This window comes from Meleagris gallopavo, chromosome 8, assembly GCF_000146605.3.
Source record: "Meleagris gallopavo isolate NT-WF06-2002-E0010 breed Aviagen turkey brand Nicholas breeding stock chromosome 8, Turkey_5.1, whole genome shotgun sequence".
Classification (NCBI taxonomy): Eukaryota; Metazoa; Chordata; class Aves; order Galliformes; family Phasianidae; genus Meleagris; species Meleagris gallopavo.
Genome location: NC_015018.2, coordinates 17881353 through 17905027, shown reverse-complemented (window position 1 = coordinate 17905027; position 23675 = coordinate 17881353). Strand labels below are relative to the sequence as shown.

General features: G+C 38.8%; 1 protein-coding gene across 1 annotated transcript in view; it reads right to left on the bottom strand.

Moving 5' to 3' along the window:
- The window catches only part of WDFY4 (WDFY family member 4), a 125887-nt gene that overhangs the window by 51658 nt on the left and 50554 nt on the right, over nucleotides 1-23675 (bottom strand). Inside the window, 13 exon segments of the mRNA XM_031554435.1 lie at nucleotides 1901-2067; nucleotides 3082-3133; nucleotides 3927-4130; nucleotides 4603-4680; nucleotides 17212-17351; nucleotides 17757-17948; nucleotides 18784-18893; nucleotides 19998-20236; nucleotides 20653-20810; nucleotides 21273-21390; nucleotides 22604-22804; nucleotides 22916-23077; nucleotides 23477-23602. Of these exon segments, the coding sequence (XP_031410295.1) occupies nucleotides 1901-2067; nucleotides 3082-3133; nucleotides 3927-4130; nucleotides 4603-4680; nucleotides 17212-17351; nucleotides 17757-17948; nucleotides 18784-18893; nucleotides 19998-20236; nucleotides 20653-20810; nucleotides 21273-21390; nucleotides 22604-22804; nucleotides 22916-23077; nucleotides 23477-23602 (1947 nt within the window).

Genomic DNA, 23675 nt, shown 5'->3' with positions numbered 1-23675 from the left:
ACATATTTGTATATACCTTCAAATCCTATGTATTGGCAGAGCAGAAGGGAGTCTAACAACAGACTAGTGATTATGTCATTAAAGGCTGCAGTTGCACAGACCTGGTATTTGATTTCTGGAATTTTCTAAATCAGAGTGCTTGACTTTGAAATCTGAGAAGTGTGTTCCTCTATGGTCACTTTAATGCGTTGTTTTTTTTAAGTCAAAAAAAAATAAAAAAGGACTTGTCTAAAGACTGAACTTCACATTGATTTGTTGCTGATCAAACATGATATAAGGGAGCAGTCAATCTATTTGTCTAAACAAGTGACTAGTTGACATTAGTATAACACCCCACCTGCACCCATATGTTCCTGACTTGCTGATAAACTGAGCCAACAATATCAACAGCATTGGATCTGCTGATTTTTGCAAAAAGCCACCTCACATCTGAATATGTACAGTTGTCTGTTTAATGGCAATACAGAAAAAGCAACAAATATCACTGCACAACAATATAAAACAACGACCAATATCCAGATTAGAGCTATCCCTGTGCTGCAGAAATTAATCCAGCAGCTTCCAAGGCATCACGATGTGCACTCTGTGCAGTGCAGTAGGTAAGATGGTTCCAGTTGCCTGGTTAAAGTGCAAACAGCTCACGAGGCAGCCATTTACAAGGCAGGACTGCAGTGCACTAAGTGAGCGCAGGACAGTTAATGTCACCCCCCACTGCTTTTTTTAATACTTCTGTCAGCTCAGCAACACAGTGACTGCTGCTGGAAAAAACATGCCTAGCATTTCTGACAGCTTCCTGTGGAGTTACATGGAGAAGAGACAGACAGCCTAAAGGCACAAAATGAGATCAGCACACGGAAAACATGCTTCACATTTTCATGCCTGTCTCCTCCTGTTGCGGAGAGGTATGTGGGGGCAGGGAAGAGGAGCAGGAGAATGAATTATGTTGTATAGACAGACAATGTACCAACAGATCTAATAACATAAGGAAGCCATCACACTGGAGAGCACCAATATAACCCCTGGCAGAATGCCACAAAAATTCAGCTGTGATATTGAGACAAAAATAAAATAACTATTTCTGTATCTAGGTGCAAGCATCCCACAGCACTGTAACAGCTGAGTTTAAGTGATTGAGTCTAACCCCTAGCTCCCACTATGGGATGCTAGCTTCTGAGCCAATTTGCCACTGGAAGTAAGAGGTACACAGTAGAAGATGAGAGAATAAAGTCAGAATTTTGTGACAAAATTTCTCACAGTTCTGGGGAAAATAGCTTTGAGCAGTATATATCCAACATCAAGGATTTGGCCTGAAGACACCATTGTGGAGACTATGCCAAAAGTGGAGGGCAGGTTGCCAGGTCTCTATGGCCTCAGGGGGTAGAGTCTGTCCAGTATTCAGGGAAAGGTATAGAAGAAAAAGGTGTGTGAAGGGACAAAGAAAACATTTACTAGTATTGAGCAGAAAGCGATTATAAACATTACTGAACTAGCATCTATACAAAACTGGCATATCTTTACAGGAATGATAAATTGGATCCAGACATTGCTCTGGGCTTGAGTAAAGATAGGGAAGTGAGACAGAAATCTCAGGTTTGCAGAGTTTACCACATCTCAGGCAAATTCAAATACTATTTTCTCCTAGGTACCAGAATACCTTTGTCACATTCCTGAAATCTTTGTTTCTTTGACAGAATTAGTGTTAAAAGCTCTTCAAGAATAGGTTTGTATGAGTTTTGTACAGTGGCTGGGAAATTGCAAGTGCTCTAAATCAACATATACTGATGTTTACTCTATGTAGACTGAATTCACCTGTACCAAAAACTGAAAGTAACAGGTAGGCCTTCACATCCAATTCATCCTCTGTAATACCAACTCAAATTTTCTAGCTCATCTTTACTACCTTTTCATTCTCTGCAAACTCCTGCAGTATAATTTGTCTCTCCACACACAATTCCAAGAAGTCTTCTGAATGGAAACTTTCATGTAGAGCAGGGAAGAATGTTAGCTGGTTGCAGTCCAATCCTTTCTCATCCCCCTCCTTTTCTGCTCCATTTAACATCAGCTCTCCTATATCAGTAAGAAAGAGATTCCAGTTTTAGTGGCAGCTGGATGACAGCACAATCATTGGCAATTTAGACATTTGCCCAATCTGTTCTACCTTGGGAAATTGCATTATTTATCTGCCAAAAGAAAACAAAAAAAGTCAAGTGTGTGCCTGCTGAAGTATGATACATATTTCAACTAAAATCAGGTCCATATTCATCATGATTCAGGAAATCCCTGTAATTACTGAAGATTCAAACATTATTCAACAATAAGAAAATTCAACAACAGCAAGATTCAAAAATTATATGATATTCCCTTATACTCAACAGCGTACACAAGAAGCTTGACTTGGAGCAGACATAGTAATGGCTGAAATCCACAATCTTAAGACTGAGCTGACATTCCTGAACACAGTTCTTTCTCAATTTCCCCCACCCCTAAAAAATTATCAACTTCTGTACTGTATTTCACAAGTCTGTCCTTTTTTTATTATTTTAAGCTCTCATGTAACAGAAAACCTGGCTTGGAAAAATGAAATATGTTGACAACCATCATATTTTGAAAAATCTGGTTCTATTTTGAACACTGAAAAACAATTTCAGAAGCTAATTTTTTTTTTGGCAATTTCTCCATCGTTCTGTCCACATCTTTGGAAAGTCACATTTCCTTTACCACTTCCCTAAGCCATTTATCACCTGTTTTTAAGACTATTTTAGAAGTAGAACTGAAGTATCTACAAAATCAGGGGAACAGCTATACACCTTTCCTTCTGAGGTTAAACCATTGGGAACTTTTCAGATGCACAGGAAAGCAAAAAAGCGTTCATTTTTATTTAGCATTTTCTGCTTTCAGACCTTTCTGGTGGCAACATAAAAAAGAAATGAAATGTTTATATACTGCCAAAAAAAAAAAATATTTGGCTTTTTAGCCCAGAATACTATTTTTCCCAAGACTAAATTCTAACTCAGAACTCCATCCTCCATCTCTCTTTGTGGCTACCCACTACCACAATGTAATTTAGCCTTAAGTGGTTACCTGAATCCACTTCAGCAGTAGAGGTTGTTTCATTTCTGTTTTCTAGGAGAACCTGAAAAGAGACAAGATATTACAACACTGGAATATGCTATCAGGTAAACATAACTCAAAGCCTTGCTGCAGAGCAAAACACAGATTTAGAACCATGTTGCAACTAAATGCCTTGGAAATTCAAATAAATGCATTTTAAAGAACCTAAGGGAAGAATTAGACGCAAGAGTAAATGTCAACAATTAAGGAAAATCTATTGCCTGTTTAAAGATGACCCTCCACGAGGCCTTTTATAGCATAAAATGATGCAGTCCAGCCTACAGAAGACTGTCAGAATTAGAACTTCTCATAAGAACTGAAGATGCCTTGAAGATAGGAACCTCTTGACATTTTAATTGCTTCATCTTCTGATTGATAGAATTTGGCACTTAGACACTATGGAGACAGACAGTACTAAATGCCCCACATATACAGTTCAATGCTTAGTTCAAACCATTTTAGCTCTTTTTTTTTAATCATCCACCAATTTTAGCAGCCTTAGTATGCATAAGACTCTGCTGGATACATTCCAAAATATTATACTTTTGGGATATTGCAACCAAAAAAAATGTCCTGGGTTATAGTCTCACTTATCTGGGGATATTTCACATCAGAAAAATGGAAAATCATTCTGTGGCTGCTAAATACACTGTAATTGTTGTTACTGTCTCCTGAAAAAAAGACGACTCATTGGATTCCATATGCACAGGAGAGCAAATTGGTAAATCAGCTGATAAGAATCAGAGGAAAGAGGAGAATATAAATTCATCAGCAATTGCTACAGGATTTGTGCACTTCCTGTAAAAGCTTTCTACCTCACTCTTCATTCGCATCATTGTCGCTTGGTTGCTTGCCTGCCGAATCCTCCTCCTCATTCGTGAAGGCCCTTCGTAACAATCAAGAATCCATCGTGGATTTAAGGACTGTGAGGCAACTCCCCATGGGCCCTGTCTGTTGAAGAGTTGCTCCTCAAGTATCATCCAGTCCTTAGCTGCTTTGCTGTAACCACACTGCAGCACCTGTAGGACAGAACCACTTTGTGTCATCGTATGTGCTTCCTTCCCCCCATTCAGTGACAGCACCCCACAAATTCAGAGGGACCAATCTGCTGAATGGGATCACTGTAGACTGCTGCAGACCCAGCACATTCAGAACCAGTTGATCACTGAAAAAGTACTGTAAGAAATGCTGCTAGTCAGATATAGCAACAAATACAAGAGAATGCAGCAAACTTCAGTCTCATTAAGAATAGCTGTTTCATTAGATTGACAGCTTAAAAGCACTGAGCCAGGAAGGCAGCCATCACAGGACTTATTCACTCAATTTCTTTTCTGGCCAATGTTCATGTGTAACACCAACAACTATGCTCAGTGAAGGCAAAGTCTGACAGTCCCAGAAGTATATTGTGCTCCCAATAATCCTGGCATAAATCTAAATACGTATTCCTGGAGAGAAGGTGAGGAGGAACATGAAAAATATTGCTATGTTTACCTGTACATGATTCCTGTACAAAGAGGCATACAGCTCCTGCCCAGTTCTTCGGTACCGTTCCATACAGGACACAAATCCCTAGGAAAAAAACATCAGAACACATTATGCCAATATGAGGTGCTGCAGATCAACTGTGAGAGGCAGAAGTAGGCATTACTTACTATATCTTTTACAAGAATAATTAGGGACTATGGCCTGTGTTTGTGAGCTTGACAGCTCTACAGACAGTAAAGAGACAAGGCAAATATCTATGAGCAAGCTGCACACTTACTCCAGGAAGGTGAACGCATCCATGATCTTAACAAGGATCATTAGTGGAATTACTCCAGAAGAACGAAAACATTAAATGAAATTGTAAGGTTTCTTCTTTTGGAGCTGAAACAGTACTCCAAATAATACAAAAGACAATTATCTGTTGTTGAGATTCCAAGTGAGGTAGCGATCCCAGGGAGGTTGTGGAGTCTCCTTCTCTGGAGATATTCAAGTCTCGCCTGGACGCCTTCCTGTGCAACCTGGTGTAGGGAACCTGCTTTGGCAGGGGGGTTGGTCTCGATGATCTCTAGAGGTCCCTTCCAACCCCTACAATTCTGTGATCCTGTGATCCAAGATTTCTAATTATATGTCTGCTCCTTGCTGTATAAGCAAAAAGTGCAGACAAAGGAATGAGCCACGTCATCTTTCTGCAGACAGGAAACCAACTGTTCCTAAAAATATTTTTGATATTTAGGAGCGCGAGTCTACTCGGCAACAAGATTTTCACTATAAATACATTACTTACTGGGAATGTGACACAGAAATCTGAGTTAGCTCTACAACTGGAAGATAGTAGAACTGTGCCAGTGCAAAGAGGCACTCACAGTAACTGTCTGCTTCACTACACAGCCCTGAAACTCCATCACCACCCAGGTACTTCTCGAAATACACGTTCCAAAGTTGTCTGACAGAATTTCCTGGCCACTTTCCTTTCCAGAATGCACACAGAACAGTGAAGGTGTATCAGCATTCATGCATTTCATTTGTTATTTTATTTGAAAGAACTTCTCAAGCTGAAAGTCTCTGTTCAAGCACAAGAGTGATGCACTGCTGTCAGGAGATTGAGCTACGCTCTGAACTTCGCAAATAGATTGTTACCTATTTCTGCAAGATATGCAATTGCTTTAAGTCTCTACCTCTCCAATCACATAACAGAGAATATAATACAAACTCACAGAAGTATACAGGTTAAGTGGTCCACTGTGTTGGGATTCTTAAACTCAGAAAAGAAATGAAGTGAGTTTGATTATCTTCATATCTATTCCATCAAAACCTACATCTTTATAAATATTAGATCACAAGATACAACACTCACAGCAGAGACCTATACAGAACACAAACCAGAGAATTTCAAACCATGCTTCCTATCTAAGCCTCCCTTCTGGAATGAGAAAAATTAAACTCAAGGAAATACATCATAGGCCAAACTAGTATCATCTGAATTGAAGCAAAATAAAACCTAGGGTATTTACTGTCATAATAATTCATCAAATTCCTATTTTAAGCTTCACTCAAAGACAATCTTCCAAGCTTTGAAAATGCCAGTTTGGTCCTTCTCTTTCTCCTAGCAACTTACTGGGTCCCAAGAACTTGAAACAAGACGTTTTTGTTGTCATGGTATCTGTTGCCTGATCAGAGACACACAGCACACTGAAAGACTGTATATACAGCTGAAGCACCAAGCCATTGCTAAGTAAGCTGCTAGCTTGTTTCACCTTATCTCATGAAGGCCACTGAAGAACAGCTCAGAGTTTGGCTTTAATAGACTGTCCTGCACTCATGAGACTTCTCTCCAGTGTTACACTCATGAGACTTCTCTACACAAACAAAGATTGTTGATCCATCCATATCTCTCATCATTCAGTATCTTGCCCTGTGACTACCAGCAAGTAGGTGCTGGGATGAGTTCATCACCTTATTGTCCTTAAGTAAAAAACAAAAAAAAAAAACAACAAAAAAAAAAACACAAAGAAACTACCTGTTTGACAGTGTATTCCCTAGAAAAATATTCTACCCTTTTACAACTACAGGTTGCCATGTCTGACAGAACCCGTTCATAGGTTAGAGAGCCTCATGTACCATGCAAAAGTTCTCATGCCCTCCAGATGGGTTTCTAACAACAGTAAGATTCAGATTGCTGTGAGTCACAGCCCAAGTCTAAACAGGCTGTGGAAATTCCATATCCTTACTACCTAAAGCCATGGATCAGATGGGTAACTTTTAAATGCATGGACTCTGTGCCACGCTGGCAGTGATTCCTCACAGCAAACTGTCTGACTGCTGCTTGCACTGTGCTATAATTAAGTTAACACACAAGGTCTATGTGGTGTGCCGATTACTGCTGGCTGCCAGCCAGGTCTGTACCCCTGCCGCGAAGTCACATTTATTGGTGTTTCCCTGCAGGAAGCTCCTGTTTTACACTAATGAAAGTCATTACATTTTTGTTTGTTTAAAGCATCATTAAACCTGTAATCACAGTTGTGGCCTCACAAAAGTATTCCATAATTCATATAAAACTCCCATAAAGGCTGACCTACTAAGCAACAGCATTTCTGTGCTGTTGAGCCAGGCTCAGTGCAGGAGGAGAGCAGAGACCCCAGTTTTTCGTGGACATAGGGTAAAAGCCATTCAGAGTAGATGAACAATTCCTTCGTGTATTAGCAACCATTTCAGATACCCACAGGCTATTCAAGCAGAGCTGGAGCCCTACTGGCAGCTGTTTCAAAGTTGCACATAGCTTGTACTTCAGTCATGGTCATCGATCACACCCCTGAGGTCAAAGCCCGCACTCCAAAGACTCTCACCGACTTTGTTGTCCCAGCCCCTAGTCTTTGGAACACATATAGGGCTCTAAGAAGGAAACACTTTGTCAGATGAGGCCAGTAGAAAAGACTAACCACTCTGGGTTCCAAATTAGCAATAACTAGTCATCTTCAACCAGATGAACACATCCCCAGCGATCACCCCTGCAAGAAAACCATCTGGTTATAAAAATGAATGGCTAACAAAATTGGAGATCACTGTTACTAGGAAAAGAAAGAAAAACTTTAAACTATATCCAATAAACTATAGTATATAGACTAGGCTTTCAGTGTTTGCTCAAAACAATTAAAATATATAGCAATAATTGATGAGTGATTATTTGCCATAGCCTCCTAATGAATAAGCAGCTTCTATTTCCAAGACAACTGAAATCATATGCTATAGGTGGCTACCCCTTAAAATGGCAACTCTTCACAGCAGATTTAATGTAACAGTGCCACAGTTTAGTATTTAGTTTGAACAAAAAGAGAGGCACTGGCTTTGATAATTGTTAGTATTGTGTGACATAATAAGGCTTGTGTTTTATATGTAGAAAAGGAGGGAAACATGACCAGTATGCTAAGGAAGATCAGACCTAAAGGCCATGCTGATCCATGCTTAGGATGATATCATGCTTTAAGTCTTCTTATAGCAACTCCTCTACTTTGCAGACCTAGGCACTTACATTGAAGTACAATCAGGTCATCTTGCTGCCTCACATTCTCCAGATATACATACAGCTTGAAAAGTTGATGGAATTTACAAGCTCTGTCTAAAAAACACCACCACCATCACAACAAAACAGGCAAAAAAATCCACAACACAACCACCACCAAATGAACAACTAGAAGCCAAAGCCATTTTTCCTCTTCTTGCAGCATGGAGACATCATGCAAATAAAAACAAAAATGATTAGCATTGAGGAACAGTATAACCAACAGGGAGAAAAGTGCTGGAGCAGAGAAAATTATCATCCTAAAAATGCCCAGTGAGTATGTTTTCTATCATTTCTTTCAACAAAAACAACTGAAGGACATCTTGCAATAAGAAATGGTTGGGAAAAAAAAAACAAAAAAAAAAAACACAATTGAGGTGTGACTTCAAATTAACAATTCTTTACTGAGCTTTGGAATATTTTATATCTATACTTTCTTTTATTATTTTCATATGTGTACTGCCTACACACACACACACACCACTGCTGCAGTCCATCAGTATTCAGACTTTCCATAATAAACTCACAAAGCATGATGCAGATTCCATATATGCCACAATTCAGTCTTAAAAATATATATATTACGTCATAGGAGCTCCATGCTTTGAGGCTTTCTTTTGTGAATTACAGGCTGTACTTCATCACAGAACACACATGTACAAAAAAAGTATGCAACAATCCTCTTAAAAATAAAGTAATGGAGATCTTCAGGTAAAAATCTATTCAGTGATATTATCAGACTGTGCATCTGCAGAACACTCAAAATATTAACAAAATTGCACAATTTCTTTTACACATAACTTTTCTGCTACTCATGTGAGGCACAGATGTCACTGTAAATCCAAGCATTAAGATATAAATTTGGTATGTAATAAATGCTTGAACACCTTAGACGTGACAGTTAAACAGGCTTAAAACCTTTATGGGCAAAGATTGCTAAAGCCAGTATACAGAAAACTAGCATCATTAGAAAAGCAAAAAACACGTGAAATTACTGCAAGTTTAATATTTCAACCATTCATCCTGTCTTGAATTAGAGAAATGCATTTTTAATAACACAGAACTCAAAGAAATGTGATATTATAAAGTTCAGTTTTACTTCAGTCATCATTTAAAGCCAATAATTGTTTTAACAGAAAATTCCCGAAAAGCTATTACATAGCTACAGAGCTAGATTGGCAACAATTAAGTTTTGAAGCTAAACTCTTCCAAAATACAAATGCTATCTTGTAGTATTCACTTCATTTCTCATACTCATTCTTTTTCCACTAATCTAACCAGAACTCCTTCCCCCTTCACAAAAGTACGCAACTAAATCTGAATACTTCTGTAATTTTCCTGCTAGATCACGGAAAATAAATCAGCCTCAGAAGCAGAGGATTCCAGTTAGCATCCAGAGCATTACCAAGAAGCATCCAAGTGTCATAGTGAATTACTAAAGCTGGCTGAAGTCCTGGGTTCACGGGCTCTTTGGGACTCAGCCACAGAAGACAAAGGGGCTTTCCAATGAAGGCCAAGTCAACCACCACTTCTACATCTAACATGGTGAATAAGAGGCCAGATATCCCAAGCAAACAAGCCACCCAGCCTGTGACTCAACTACTTTTCAAGGAACAGATCATGCACTGGGAAGTGCGTAGGTTCACTACTTAAAAAGAGAAATTGTTTCATTAGACATCAAGTAGCAAACATTATACTAAGGCAAATAATGTTTTTCTTAGCAGATCAAAGAGTAGTTTGTCCTAGTCCTTGGCACATACTCTTCACACTGAGGACTGTTTGCACTCTTTTGAATCACAGAATTGATATTGCCATGTGGATTTTATTGTTACTTTGCCAAAATTCATTTAGCTTTTCAACAGACTGTAGCTCCAGCAGTTAAGTGTGGCATGTAAGCCTCGTGCCTCAACCCGCTAGGAGGCTAATACACACTGCCAACTGCTCTTAAGGATCATGGATGGATTCCTGGCATCACCAGTTGGTTGGGGAATAGCAAACTTAATGAGAAAAACCTCCGTATTTCAGTGCACCATAAACATACCCACACACAGGAGTGATGAGTTTCAAGAGGATAAACCCAAACTACAGGGTACATGTGATGAGATTTCTACACTGTATTATCAGCTACACTTTGGCAGCACAGAAACTGCCCTACTTCTATAGCAACCACGTGTAGTATGTATATAAATGTGCACACACATCCCTCTTCAACAGTTGATACTACTGAAGATATGAATTCCTGTCAGAACAGTTAAAAGTTGCTTCCTAATAGCAAAAAAGCACAATGTAAAGAGAGGCCTGTTCCTTATTCCTGCCTCTGAGAATACCTTCTGTGACTGAGTGAATTATCCCTAAATCTCTTGAGCACAGTTTCCCTCCTGTTACAGCAGAGATAGTGAGCACTGAAAGGAGAGGCTTCAGCAATACTATGACACTAGTATAGGCTTAGCTCAGGGTCCAGAACACAAAGAAAACTCTTTCTCCTGGCCTCCAGAATTATCCATTTTATAAAATGGCACATAAATAAAGGCGATACGATAATTCTATAGATTTTAGTGCCTGCAGAACAATCCTGTATTCCACATGATTCTCTGCAACAAAGTGTAAATGGAGCACAGACAAGTGCAACAAAGCTTCAACTTAGCTAACAAGGGTGAGAAGAACATGGAGTGATGGCACAGGTGGGAAACCTGTGCCCTCATTCAGAAGAAACATTTAAGATCATCCTGCAGGGATTTCTAGGACCTCTGCTGATTTTCTGTTCTTCACTTGCATGTACCACCACCCAGTTATACTCTCAGCTCTTTCCAAGCCCTGCTCTCTGATAGAAACTTAATATTCTCACTACCTGAATTCCTACGTATACTTTATACTGCTCCCTGCATATAAACTCATAACTCATGGAAAAGTAAAGTTGGTCATAATTCTTCCCCTTTTAAAGATTTTCAATAAAAATTAACATGATTTAGAAATCCCTGTGTAAAGCAATTTGAATCAAATAATTCTCCTGAAATTATTATGAAGCTTTGCATCAAAACTCCTGAAGAAAATGGACGTCTCTGAACCAAGAAATATGGAAAATGATTTTTCTTTCCATATATTCAGCAGAGAAAAAAATAACTGCCTCAGTGCCTAGCATCTGTTTCTAGGGCTTCTCTGTACCAAAATAAAACTTTTTTCATCCACATCCACACCATTCAATTCAATTGGCCCAATCTCTGTTATGTGAAAATAAAACTCTACATCCAGCAGTTCTTGAAAGATGAGATTTCAATGCTACCAGCTTTAGGCATTAAACTCCTTGGCCTGAAATTCCATATCCAAGCTTAAACTTGAACCAGATGAGCTTGAAAGGAAAAATAAAATCAAAATAGGAATAAAAAGATGAAGGAAACAAAAAAAAGTTTTTTTCACATTATTTGTAATTAAATTAAGGGACTTGGTACTTCACTATCATAGGAAAACAGTGTAAAAAAAACATTGAAAAATTCCCTTGGAATAATTGCCAATAAGAAGTTTTGGAAGGGTACTGGATCTTGTGTTACAGGTTTTAGATGAATGTAGCTGCTATAAATCAAGAAAGGAAAAAAATGTTACTAGGATAGATTCCCTACTGTGCATTGTGCTGTCACACGCCATCTCCTGTAGCAATTGCTGTTGGCTTTTTAGGGGGAAGGACTGTGGGGGAGACAGCCTAATGATCTACATACACCATAATATTATCTTTATATTCTGACTTCTCTATTAAATAGTGGAAATTAAATTCCAAATATTCCAGAAATGTCTATGATTTGTATTACATAAAATTACATAGCCCTGTATTTTTTGTTTTCATTCGACTGTTATCTGATCTGCTGACCTCTTGGGCTATTTCTTTATGATTTTCAAAGTATCTGAAATTGATAAATGAACAGTACATCAGATAACTGCTTAAAAGGACATAAAAAATTCTTTGTTCAAAGTTAAAGAAACTTTTCCAGCTTGCTGCAGCATACTGTAATTTAGCTTTGAGCCAGTTATTAAACAAGACAATAATATTATAATGGAAATTGTTTAATATACATCATTAATAGCAAAGTGCCTGCTTTCACTGAACTAAAAATGTGTTCTATGAGCAGTTTGAAATGAATATTTGATTCCAATCTTCCCCTGTGCATTTAATGACATGCTAATTTACATTTTAATTACTTCCTAAGAAATCAAAGCATTTGTTGACAGTGGAACATAATGTCAACTTCACAGTGCACTGTTGGTAGATGGTTAATGAACTTAATTAGATAATTAGTGATGTTAATTATCCTTCTATTATGAAGACAAAAATGTTACACAAGTAATGCACTTTTCTAAGAAATACCATTATGTATGCTTGTTTTAACTCGGTTAACTTGAAAAGCTGGTAGAAGACTAACAGAGTGACTGGGACAAAAAAAAATATTTGTTTAAATAATAATTGTGATTATGTTTCAGAAATTTTTTAATTTTTATTTCACCTACCATGAACTGTTAAGCATGCCCCTCCCTGTATCCCAAATGTTACACATACATTTATAAGTTCATTTTGTCCAATCCCTCTCTGTTCTTCAATACTCCTACTACAGTCATTTAATGAAGGAGGCTGTAACAATACAGGAAAAAAGCAGCTAGTGTTGGATAGCACTGACCCACTATAGGCAGCTGAACAAAATGCTAAGCTTTACATTTTGAGCGATTGTGGCCAAGTCCAAGTTCATATCCATCACATTGAGATAATGTTTCTTTACCACAGATATCAAAAAAGTCACTGGCAGCACGTTGAGTGTTAATATTCACTTTATGTGCTGGGGCGAACTATTCTCTGCCCCAGCAAAAGTCTGGAGATGCATGTCACCCTTCCAGTTCAACATTAAACATTTCTGGTTGAGAAGTTTTGTTTAAAACTACCCTCTGAAATGCAGATATCTGCACACGAATGTGTGACCCAATAGCTTGTGAATGATCTAAGAATTTTAGTTTCTAACAAGTAATTTCTCCACATTCCTTTGTACCTAATGCAAAAATCAGTACACGTACAGCAGCCAAAACTGGGAAACAACATTAACAACCAAGAGAGAATGAAGGCCTCATAGTCTTTCTTGATGGACTCATAGAGGGGGTGGGGAAAAAAACCCAGGCAGGACTAATTCTGTATCTGTGATGTAGTTGTGATTTGTTCCAGATAAGTCAGTCAGCCTTGACACTGTACAAAACAAGTTAAAAGCCTCCTATTCGGTTTGTAAGCGCTAAAGAAGCACCTGCCTTTGTCTAGTAGTTTGTTCTAAATCCATAGCAAATGTTACTACTGCTTCATGTTCTTCAATCTGACTCCTTATTGAATGCAAATAATAACTCACTAATCAACATCCCTTTCCTCTCTCTACTGTGCAAAGCTTTCAAATTTTGTCTGGCTTCCTACAACACCATTCTCGAATTCACAAGTATTTTTCTCACTTAAGAACAACAGCGCTTAGCTCTCAGTAAATATATTTCATCTAGAGTACTGTGTCCAGTTGGAGGATCCACAGTAGAAGAAACAGATGGAGATGCAGGATGGAGTCCTGCAAAGAATCACTAACACGAGCAAGGATTTGAGCATCTCTTATATGAGGAAAATAGGGAGAGCTGAGACTATGTTGTCTAGAAAAGAGAAGGTTCAAGGGATTCTATATATGTATAAAATGTCTAATAGTGCAGATGCATATCTGAAGGCTAGGCTGTAAACAAAAGCAGTGCTTTCAGTGGCACCTAGTAACAGGACAATGGGCACAAACAAATGGATGTGCCATCTGAACATCAAGAAATACTTTCTTATTGTGAATGTGACTGAGCACTGAGGTTGCCCAGAATGGTCGTGCAATTCAAGTCCTTGGAAACGCTTAGAAACTAGCTGGACATGGTCCTAGCCAATATGCTCTAGGTGATGCTGTTTGATTAGCAGATTTGAAAAAGATGATCTCCAGGGATATCTTCCAACTTCAGCCTTTATATAATAATTATCTTTTTCCTTCAACAGATGCATTTAAGATAAGAAGCCATAATATAACACCGAATCGAGTTCCAAGTGTTCTTTGACATTATTTACACATTTTCCATCACAGACATTTTGACATTAGTAAGAGACTATTTCCATCTATCAATCCCTAGTTGTAACCGATAGTCATTTCTATACTGGTACAGCAGTGTAGAGACACTCTGCAAGTCCAAAAAACTTAATCCAGAATACAATTAAATTAAATCTGCAGAAACTTATAAATTGCATTTGATAGGAATCTCATTTACTTTAAAGGTAACCGGTACTCCTAGCTTACTTTGATACAGAGAAACCCATATTTTATTTTTCTTATGAAGGAAAAGGACTATGGAAAACCATATTTTCTTACCCTCAAATTTCTGTCTCTGCAAAGTGTAACAACCTTTTTCAAATATTGGCTGGAGGGAGAAGTAGGGAGAGTGGAGGACAATATTTGGAACTGTAGCTTTGCATCTCAATGAGAGGAACAATTTATCAGAGCTACGGAGCTGTCAGTCCTTGACATGATAAGGAATAACATCAGATGAGTAATGTTTCCTTCAGACCCAGCTCCTTTAATTACAAGCCGCTTCCTTGCAGAAGAGAGACAGAAGATGCAGAAACACCAATTTCATGCACTTGTGCCTGAATAATGTCTCTGCGCTGCCTTTTCCAGATGGCAACCTTTTCACTGGAGGAACTAATGATGTGGGCATATTTAGGGAAAAACCAATAACGGAGTCTTTAACCTTCAACAGCAGAAAGCATGTTGTACAAAATGTTCCTTGGGATACATTTACAAATATCAATTACATTGCTCACTGAGGTGTAATCAGCTGTAATAATCAAAATTAATTTTAAAAAATAATTAAACAGACCCCAGGGCAAATAGTCGATGCTCTTGCAGTATGACATCACAGTCTACATATGTAGCTGAGAAGAAGTTGCTCACTCTAAGCGGCAACATGATTCTAAGGAATGAGAAGGATGCTCTGGCATACTGAAAAAAAGACTGCTGCTCAGCAAGGCACTATCATCAGGCACATTACTTGGGTATCATAGCCTCTCATCAATAAACCTGAAAGTGAAGCAGTGATCACTGGAGATAAAGCTTCAGCCTGCTGCAACTTGAGCTAGAGGATTCAAACTCCTTTAGCTGGTGCTGTAGCAGTCTCTTCAACAGAAGAAAAGGCCTTTATACCTTCTGCACTGCATTAAGATGAGAATGCCAAATTCTAAGGTGACCCACTGAAACAGCTCTGAATAGTTTGTCAATGCAGTGCTTCCCCACCCTATAGCTACTCTAGCCACAACGCACAAAACTAACTGGTTTTCTAGACAATCACCTAGCAAAAAAGAAACAACACAGAAATGTCTCTCTCTCCATGTGTAATGGAAAAGCTTACAGATGGAAAAGCAAGTCCAGCTGCACCACTTCTACTATGGAACAAAGAACATAGAGGTTGGCAACAGAAATGCTGCGTACACTCCAGACCCACCTTTGTTTTATATAAGCTCTCCTCATCTCTTGACAAAAAAACTAAGATTTGGACCTTAAATCTTCAACATTAGGTAAGAAATGAGAGAACAGTGCTATGGTAATACCTGATCCTTTCTTCTAATTCAACGCCTTAAGGACAAGTTTTACATAGTAGTCAAAAGCAACATCATTAACACTTTATATGTTAAGGCTGCCTAAGTAAGTTCTTTAGATCAGTGACCATATTAATGGCCATAGCTCGATACTATTACAGCATTACAAATAATATATCCCTGACTACTGTAACTTCTTAGATATCACTTAGTAAAACTTAAATTCTTATAGTACTCCATTTTACAGCTAGCAGTGTAGGATTCACCAAGACTCATTATACAAAGGACTACAGATAAATGAAGTGAAAATGCACCTATATGTAGGCACCACCAATTCATTGTTAGAGTTATAGCCTAGAAACACAAATACCAGGTTCCCACTCAAATAAGTGGGGCAAACCTTTCTGGATCAACCATTCTCACACTTCACTTTTTCCTCATAATAAAAATCAATATTGCCAACATAAGTAGCTCATGAAGGGAGATCTCAGTGACTCCCAGTCTTTAGTTTGTCACCTGGCTATTCTGTTTTCTACTCTTCCCACCATAAAAATACATTATTCCCTTTCACTTTTTTTTGTCTTTCTTTTTAAACTCAATTATTTATAAAGCTTATAACGTTTTCGAACATCAGAGTTAGATTTAAAATTACAGATATTATTATGCCTCAGTTACTTAAAAGCACTACAGAACTAACAGATAACGTTGACAAGCAGGATTTAAGTCACTAAATGGGAGATACATGAAGGAATATGAAAAGCATGTGAATGACCAGAAGCACTATTAAAAAATCCAGTTGGTAGCATTATAGGCACAACTTCTGAACTTCCTTTTCTACAGAGGCATGAATTTCTAAATATTGGACATGCATAAAGTTTTTCCAGCAAAAATAGCTACACATGCACACAAAAAAACAAAGTTTCTAGGATAAATTATGTTTTCTTACCCCATGTAAGCTATATAATCATTCCATACATGGGCAGATGATCTGTTAGTCTAAAGCTATTTTACCACGTATGTCAGTGCTGTTCTAATAAGACTGATCTAATAAACTCTAGATGACTAACTAGGGTCATGTAGATACCTCTGCCCTGTCCCTATGAGTGCTCCCAACACTACTGCAAAAACATCTGGACTGCCCTCAGAGAGTTCCAACATTGCTTATAAAGTTAAGCTCTAGATCTTCTCCCACCTCACTCACTGAAAGGCAAACCCAAAGTAAAGCTTCCTGGCAACTGCTATCCAGGAAGTCAGAAAAAAATTACTCAATTGTCTTTTCTTAGTCTTGAATGCTAGGAAAGCAACTTTAGTAGCAACGGGTGTCTAATTTCCAAAGGAACATTTTAAAAGACATACCCAGAAGCCTTCCAAATCCAGACAAATTCTCCAGAACCATGCCAGAGGAAAAGAAGAGACAGAAAAGACAAAAAGCAGATGTTACCTCAGATTTGCATGTCATTTCCTTTGTATTTCGGCTAGGCATCAATCTCATAGCTGAAGAGAGGCTTTCACTCCAGGAACTGTGCTTGCTTTGAGACAGGCCTAGTACTGATTTATTCTGGAGAACTCTCTTTTCAGATGCTGTCAGCCCAAAAAGAAAAAAAGAAAAAAGATCTTGAAGTTGAGCTTTTGGGAAGGTCATGTATAATGTATCATCTTACACTAGCGAACACCTTTTACTTACAAGAACATTGAAAGCCTGTTTTTTAAAAGTCTTACTGAGGTTTGCCATAGAAAATTGTCATTGGGATAACCTTCTTCACCCAAATACTTCCCCCTCCCCCTTGCCTCCCCATTAAACAGTTAAATTAAATGGGATACAATTGTCAAAGAAAGCCTTTCTTGCAGGTCAACATCGAAAACAGTCATAGTGAATTACTGAAAATGAGATGATACAGCCAAGGAATCAGCAGCTTTAAATTATGTGCTGTATTTACTGCAATACCTTTGCTCGCTAAAGTGAGTGTTACGTAAAAAAGTAGAGACCTAGGAAATTTTGCCAAGCCTTTGCCATCATTTCTTCCCATAAGGGAGTGATCTCAGTTATCTTTATGTCCCTTTCTCTGTCACTTCCTTTTACAGAAAGATCCATGTTGTAAATGTCCTCCAGTGCCTGCCGCCTCTGCGAGATCAGCTGCTTCCAGATGATTTCTATTGTTCTCAGAATCTCCTGATGAACTAAGACAACAATATGAATGAAGAATCAATTTATCAGTAGCACGTCAAGCAGCAGACAAAGTAAAAACATCTAATTTGGAAAAACACTGCTGGAGTCTGTAAAGTTGTTTATTCTACTCACTGCACCCACACATTCAAAGCCAGGCTATTTAGTCTAATACACAAGAACACATTTCAGCTGCCTGAGTGGAGTAGGAGCTACAAATGATTCTTTCTGGTTCCTCTCTCAAAAAACAACAGGAGTTTGATGATCTTATCACGTGGAGTTCTAAAGCACCTAAATGTGATTCCTCAAGTCTCAGAAATGGTAGAAAGAAACAATCCAAACATGCCAAGTCATGAAACAATCTGATATAGCAGCATGAGATGTACAAGGAAGCGCTGAGCTGTTCTGCTGTCTTTCCTTGCAAATCAGACCAATTTGGAGTATCCCTCTGCAGTAAGGTTCAACTGACAGCCTCCTCAGTGAATCGTGCCCATATATTTTAACTTTTTTCTCTGAAGAGCCACATGCTTCTTCCTATGTATAACAGATAATCTATATGCATCCTGAAAAAAAAGAATCAGAACTATAAATAGCATGTAGCGGTGCACTGACAGTGGTAATGATCTGATGAAGAGATTGCCAAACATATCTATTATTCCCAAGGACATGGAATATGAATTTAGAATTAAAATATATTGCATAAAAAAAAATCCTTTCCCACTATGTGATTTGCAGCTCCTATAAACTCTAAAGAGAATTCAGCAGCATGTGCACAAGCTGTTTGGATAGCTGTCTAGGCCAGGCACTTTCCTACTCTGTAAGCAGAAGTCAGCGTGTGCAATGAATTACCATCATCTGGAGTAGGCAGGCTGCCCACCTCTTCTTCACTGGGTGCAAGGAAAATTTGGTGATATGAAGCCAGTTTTGGTTTTGCATCCACCCCAAAACCTTCTGGATAGCTATGGCAAAAGGAAAGGAGAGCATGTGAGGAAAGGAGATGTACAACAAACCAAGAACAATGAAAAAAGCTAGAGATATTTCCACTCATCCTCTGCTATCTGATGCATGTAGCAGGTCAATATTCCCAGGCTCAATGGCTTACAACACCAATCAGATGACACTGCAGGATTTACAGGAAATGGAAACTAAATGACAGCCAGTCTGGCTTTCCAAGTTACGGAGCACTCATTAAGATCCTATGGATCATTATGTTCTACATGTGCACAATCTTATCCCTGCAATCCGTGGTATAGCTGTAACTACTATTTACCTCAATTAGCCAAAGCACAGGACTGTTCTGAGAGGTAGCCAAACCACATCCACCTCTTCTGCATCTCTCCTGAGCACCTTGTATGCAGCCTCTTTGCACTAAATTTCTTTGCTGGACTTATCTCCCATTATGCAGTAAACACTGTGTTGCTATATCCTAGAGCTGATCTGCTTACTTTTGCTGTTTACAAAAGCATTCAGCACAAAGCCACATACTTTAGCACCACGTTACTAGTATCACATATAACAGTTAAGAATACTCTGGCCAAAAAGAAATATAGTTGTTAGGATGTGGAGTGTCAGATAATTTCAGTAGATCAAGAACACCAGGAATTTCAGATAAACAGTAATACTTATTTTGATAAGTATCTGGTGGCTTTATGAAGTTTGTTACAACTTGTACATGGATCCAGAAATGCTATCAATAGCCGGAGAATAAAATATCGCAACCCTTCTTAAAATCCATGCAAGTAAAATGGACCATAACAAAATCTAAAGCAGTCTAAGAATGGTCAGGAAGTTCATGAATTGAGAAGACTAGAGATTGAAAGAATCAAGCAGGGAAGCATCACCTAGCATTTGCCCTGAGCTCATTTTTCTCTAAGGGCTAGAATTAGACAATGTAGGAGTCAGGGCCACCTAGATCTTTGTTCTGACCTACTTAAGGCACTTGTAACATGCTATATTATTTCAACTGTAAGCAGGCACCACTGCAAGATGCTCCCTTCGGTACCCACTGCTATACATGATAGCACAGAGTTAAGTAGACATCATACTGAGACAAACATTTGTACCTGCCAGAATTCAGTTGGCAAAGGCAGTGCATTAGGCAGATAATGAAATTATTACTTGAGTTGTAAGTTGCAAAAATAATGTCCCACTGCTCCTGTAGAACACTGAGAGCATTCAGGACATTAAACTGTTCTGGAAGAGACTGTTGTGGTCTGGACAGGCAGTAGAGGATGGCTCTGTTTAAACAGCTGTACATGGTACTGAGGAAAACATCCTTTTGAGAAACAGGGGCTTCTAAAACCTGTGAAAATAAAAAAACAGTAGTGTACTTGGTTTGTTCAAAGAACTCCCATCACCAAGGATCCATTCCTTTCACTTCTTTTAGTTGTTGTAAAGTTATTTCAGGAATATTCCCCCAGACCATTGGTTAGGTACAAACTCACTCTTCCTGTAGTTCTGTGGAAGTCTCTTGAATTGTGGGTGAGTAATTTTTTCTCATTCAGTAACACACATGCAGGCAACATACAGTGGCGCAGGGAGAAGAGCTAACAATCTAACTCTGCTTATCATTTACTGCCACAATGAATTCATGCAAGAAAACAGGAATAACAACAATAAGCAGATTACAGCCATCTTCTAGAGAACTGTGGCATCACCACCACGATGTGAAACAGAAAATGTTGACAATGGTTTGAAAAAGTCTTACATGCGACTCACCCTTGTAATCTGCTTGGCAATGAAGAGCAGGATTTGCTTGAAGTCCGCGGCAAACATTTTGCTGTTCATTTTCTCAATCAGCTTCTGAGCAACATAAGTAACGTTCATCATGGATGCAGATGCAGTTGATTCTGAAGAGCTATGAAGATCACTATTCCCTGGAGAGGATGCAAGAGGGTGATCATCCCAAAAACATGCCGAGATGTAAAATATGAGATCTGAGACTATCAGAGCTGAGACTTAACAAATTGATGTCAATTACTCAGAGGTGGGACATGTCTAAGAAAACTCTATGTCTAGCAAAAACAAGTTAATTAGACTGGGAGGGACAGAATCAATCTCACTAAAATGCTGCCATGAAGGACTAGTCCCACCAATGACTCAGCAAGTAGAGCAGCAACAATTAAGTTAACCATGGCTATTTCCAGAAGCACTCAAGGAATACCCTAGGTCTATTGTTATAAAACTACAGTAATTTATGCAATCTGGTCTGTGGCAGAATTAAATACATAGACCAGACTGTTGAATAGAATCCTACTATTATTGTTTCCAAGCCTGCCTAATAGTTACAGCTAAATAACAAACGTCAGCTAACTAATGATCTGCATCTCACCACTCACCTCTTGGTCTTGTTTTCCCTTCACCTTGGCTGGTAACATCGAAGACATCCATAGCAGAAAGCAAGACTTTTGTCTGAAAATGTTTCTTCTGCTCACTGGTGGCATCCTCTGGAGAAGCCTGTATAGTCACCATGTACACATTACTACAGCAGAAAAACACCCAGAAAGTTAGACTCTGAAATTCATTTTCAGCCTTTATTCAAAGGCCTTTGATTTCACTAGATCTTGTTTGGTAAAAGTTTTGCTCACAGTAATGAGAAGAGATTCCAAGTGAAGCAGCATAACCTGAGATAGCTTTACATTGTCAAACATCTCCCTTAATACCCTAGGCACTGCTTTAGAAAGTTAAGGAGAAAAACACCACAAAGAACAATAACTCTATTTCACTTCCATGCTTTAAACCTTGGTGAGGGCATATGAAAGCTGATGCAAGGTGACAAGTTACCCTTGACATCATATTCACAGAGAACTGGCAAACAAAGGCAAAACAGTAGTTCTCATAGAAAGCCTGCGAGAAGTACATGCCTGGACAGTTAACAGACAACAGATGTAGCAGCAGACCCTCATACCCTATCTGGCAGAACAGAACATCTTACATAGGTCTACACTCTAACAGAGAGCCAGCACAATACCCTTCTGCATACTGAGCACAAGTGAAATTTTGCACAAGGATAGAATGGAGGCTCACAGGTGGTTCCCAAGAAATCTTGTCCTCAGTGAATCTGGACTATTGACAATTTGCTGATTGAATCTTTCCAGTGCTCTGAGTGGTTGGAATTCATAACCAAGGTTCAATTGTTACAGATTTTATTCATCTATTTTAAGAGGGAGGAAAGACAGATGATTTGGAGTTATTTGGGTACTGAAAAGAAATTGGGGGAAAAAAAAAACCGTATACAGGAATGCTTCATGTAAAATCTTTTGGTCTCAAAATTCAAGGGGTAGTTCTAAAGATACGCAGGCATTACTAAGGAAAAAGAAAGTTTTCCATGCCTTATTTTAATGTTAGGTTTTTCCTGAAAAATGCATTTGCTGTTGTCTAGAGGTAGCATTCTCTTAGTTCACACGAATGCAGACAAAATAGAAAAGAAGTCTCTTCCTTACAGATAAGGTTGGAATTCCATTAAGTATGTTGTCCAGATCTGCCAGAAAGTTATTCCTGCTAAGAGCTGTGATCCAGCCTTGTTCTGGGCTGCTGACATTGCTCACTGAACACATCTCTTCGTCACTCTTAGCCCTTCACTAAGCCACTAGCATGTTAATTGCCTTCTGTCCTTCCACCCCTAGTGCAAAGCAGAGCAGCAAAAAGGACTGAGGACTACAAAAGAAACCTCAAGAAGCAGCTCAAGTGGATGTTCTTGTTTGTTTGCTGGGGTGTTGAGAAGACTGTCCATCAGGAGGATGTGCATGAAATCCCACACTTGTTTCTTGGCAGGATGTGAGAGGCGTGGGAGAGAAGAATCAGTACAGCCTTTCCCTTCAGCGATTGCTGGACCATCAGGAGTCAAAAGACCTTCAGAAGTTTTACCTCCCTGTAAAACACAGATGAACAAGAAAGGGATTTTAATTTATAACCTTCTTTGAAGCTTATTTTTCACAGCAACACAGTTCTGAAGGGTTTGTGCTGCCTCATGTTCACATACCTTGGGTGGTCCAGAATGGAAGGCAACCACAGCCAAAGTTTTCAAGAAGTCAGGACAGTGCCACACTGGGTCTTCAGTATAACTGTGATAGATCAAGCACAGAAATTGTATAACATTCCCTGGATAGACAATCTCCCAGGAGACTTCTGCACCTGCAATGGGCTGAACACAAACATACATCTGGTCAAGGCAGCATTCCACACTCAGATAAAGCTCACCTTTGCTCCTTTACAGGTATTCCTAAGCAGGTAAGCAAACATCATCACCACAGGGAAGCCACAAAAGGCACAAATACCTAACCCCCAGCTTGCAGACTGAAGATTTACCCAAACAAGATATGTAACCTTTCTGATCATAAAGAATGAGCAAAATGGGTGATGCTGGGAGTAAAACCCTAACCCTATGTTCAGAATTCTTAAACACGAGCCTACTACATCAAATGTACATGCAAACATTTTGAAGTCCATGCTCACAGTTAGGCTCAGTACTGCTATGAACCTCTAACACTCACATAATTCATTATGCCATTCACCTTACATCTTTCCTTGCTACAAGTCTTACCTTGTCCACAATGACTCTAACCATTTCTAGCAGTAAAACAGCTGCCTCTGCACACAACCCATTTTTGAGGACATTCTCTGTAACGTGCTGCTGCAAGATCCACTGCAACATAGAGTCAAGATCTCCCTACATCAGGAAAACATATTTTTAAGAAGGGATCAGATTTATGACACATCAAGAACACATGCTCAAAGGAAAA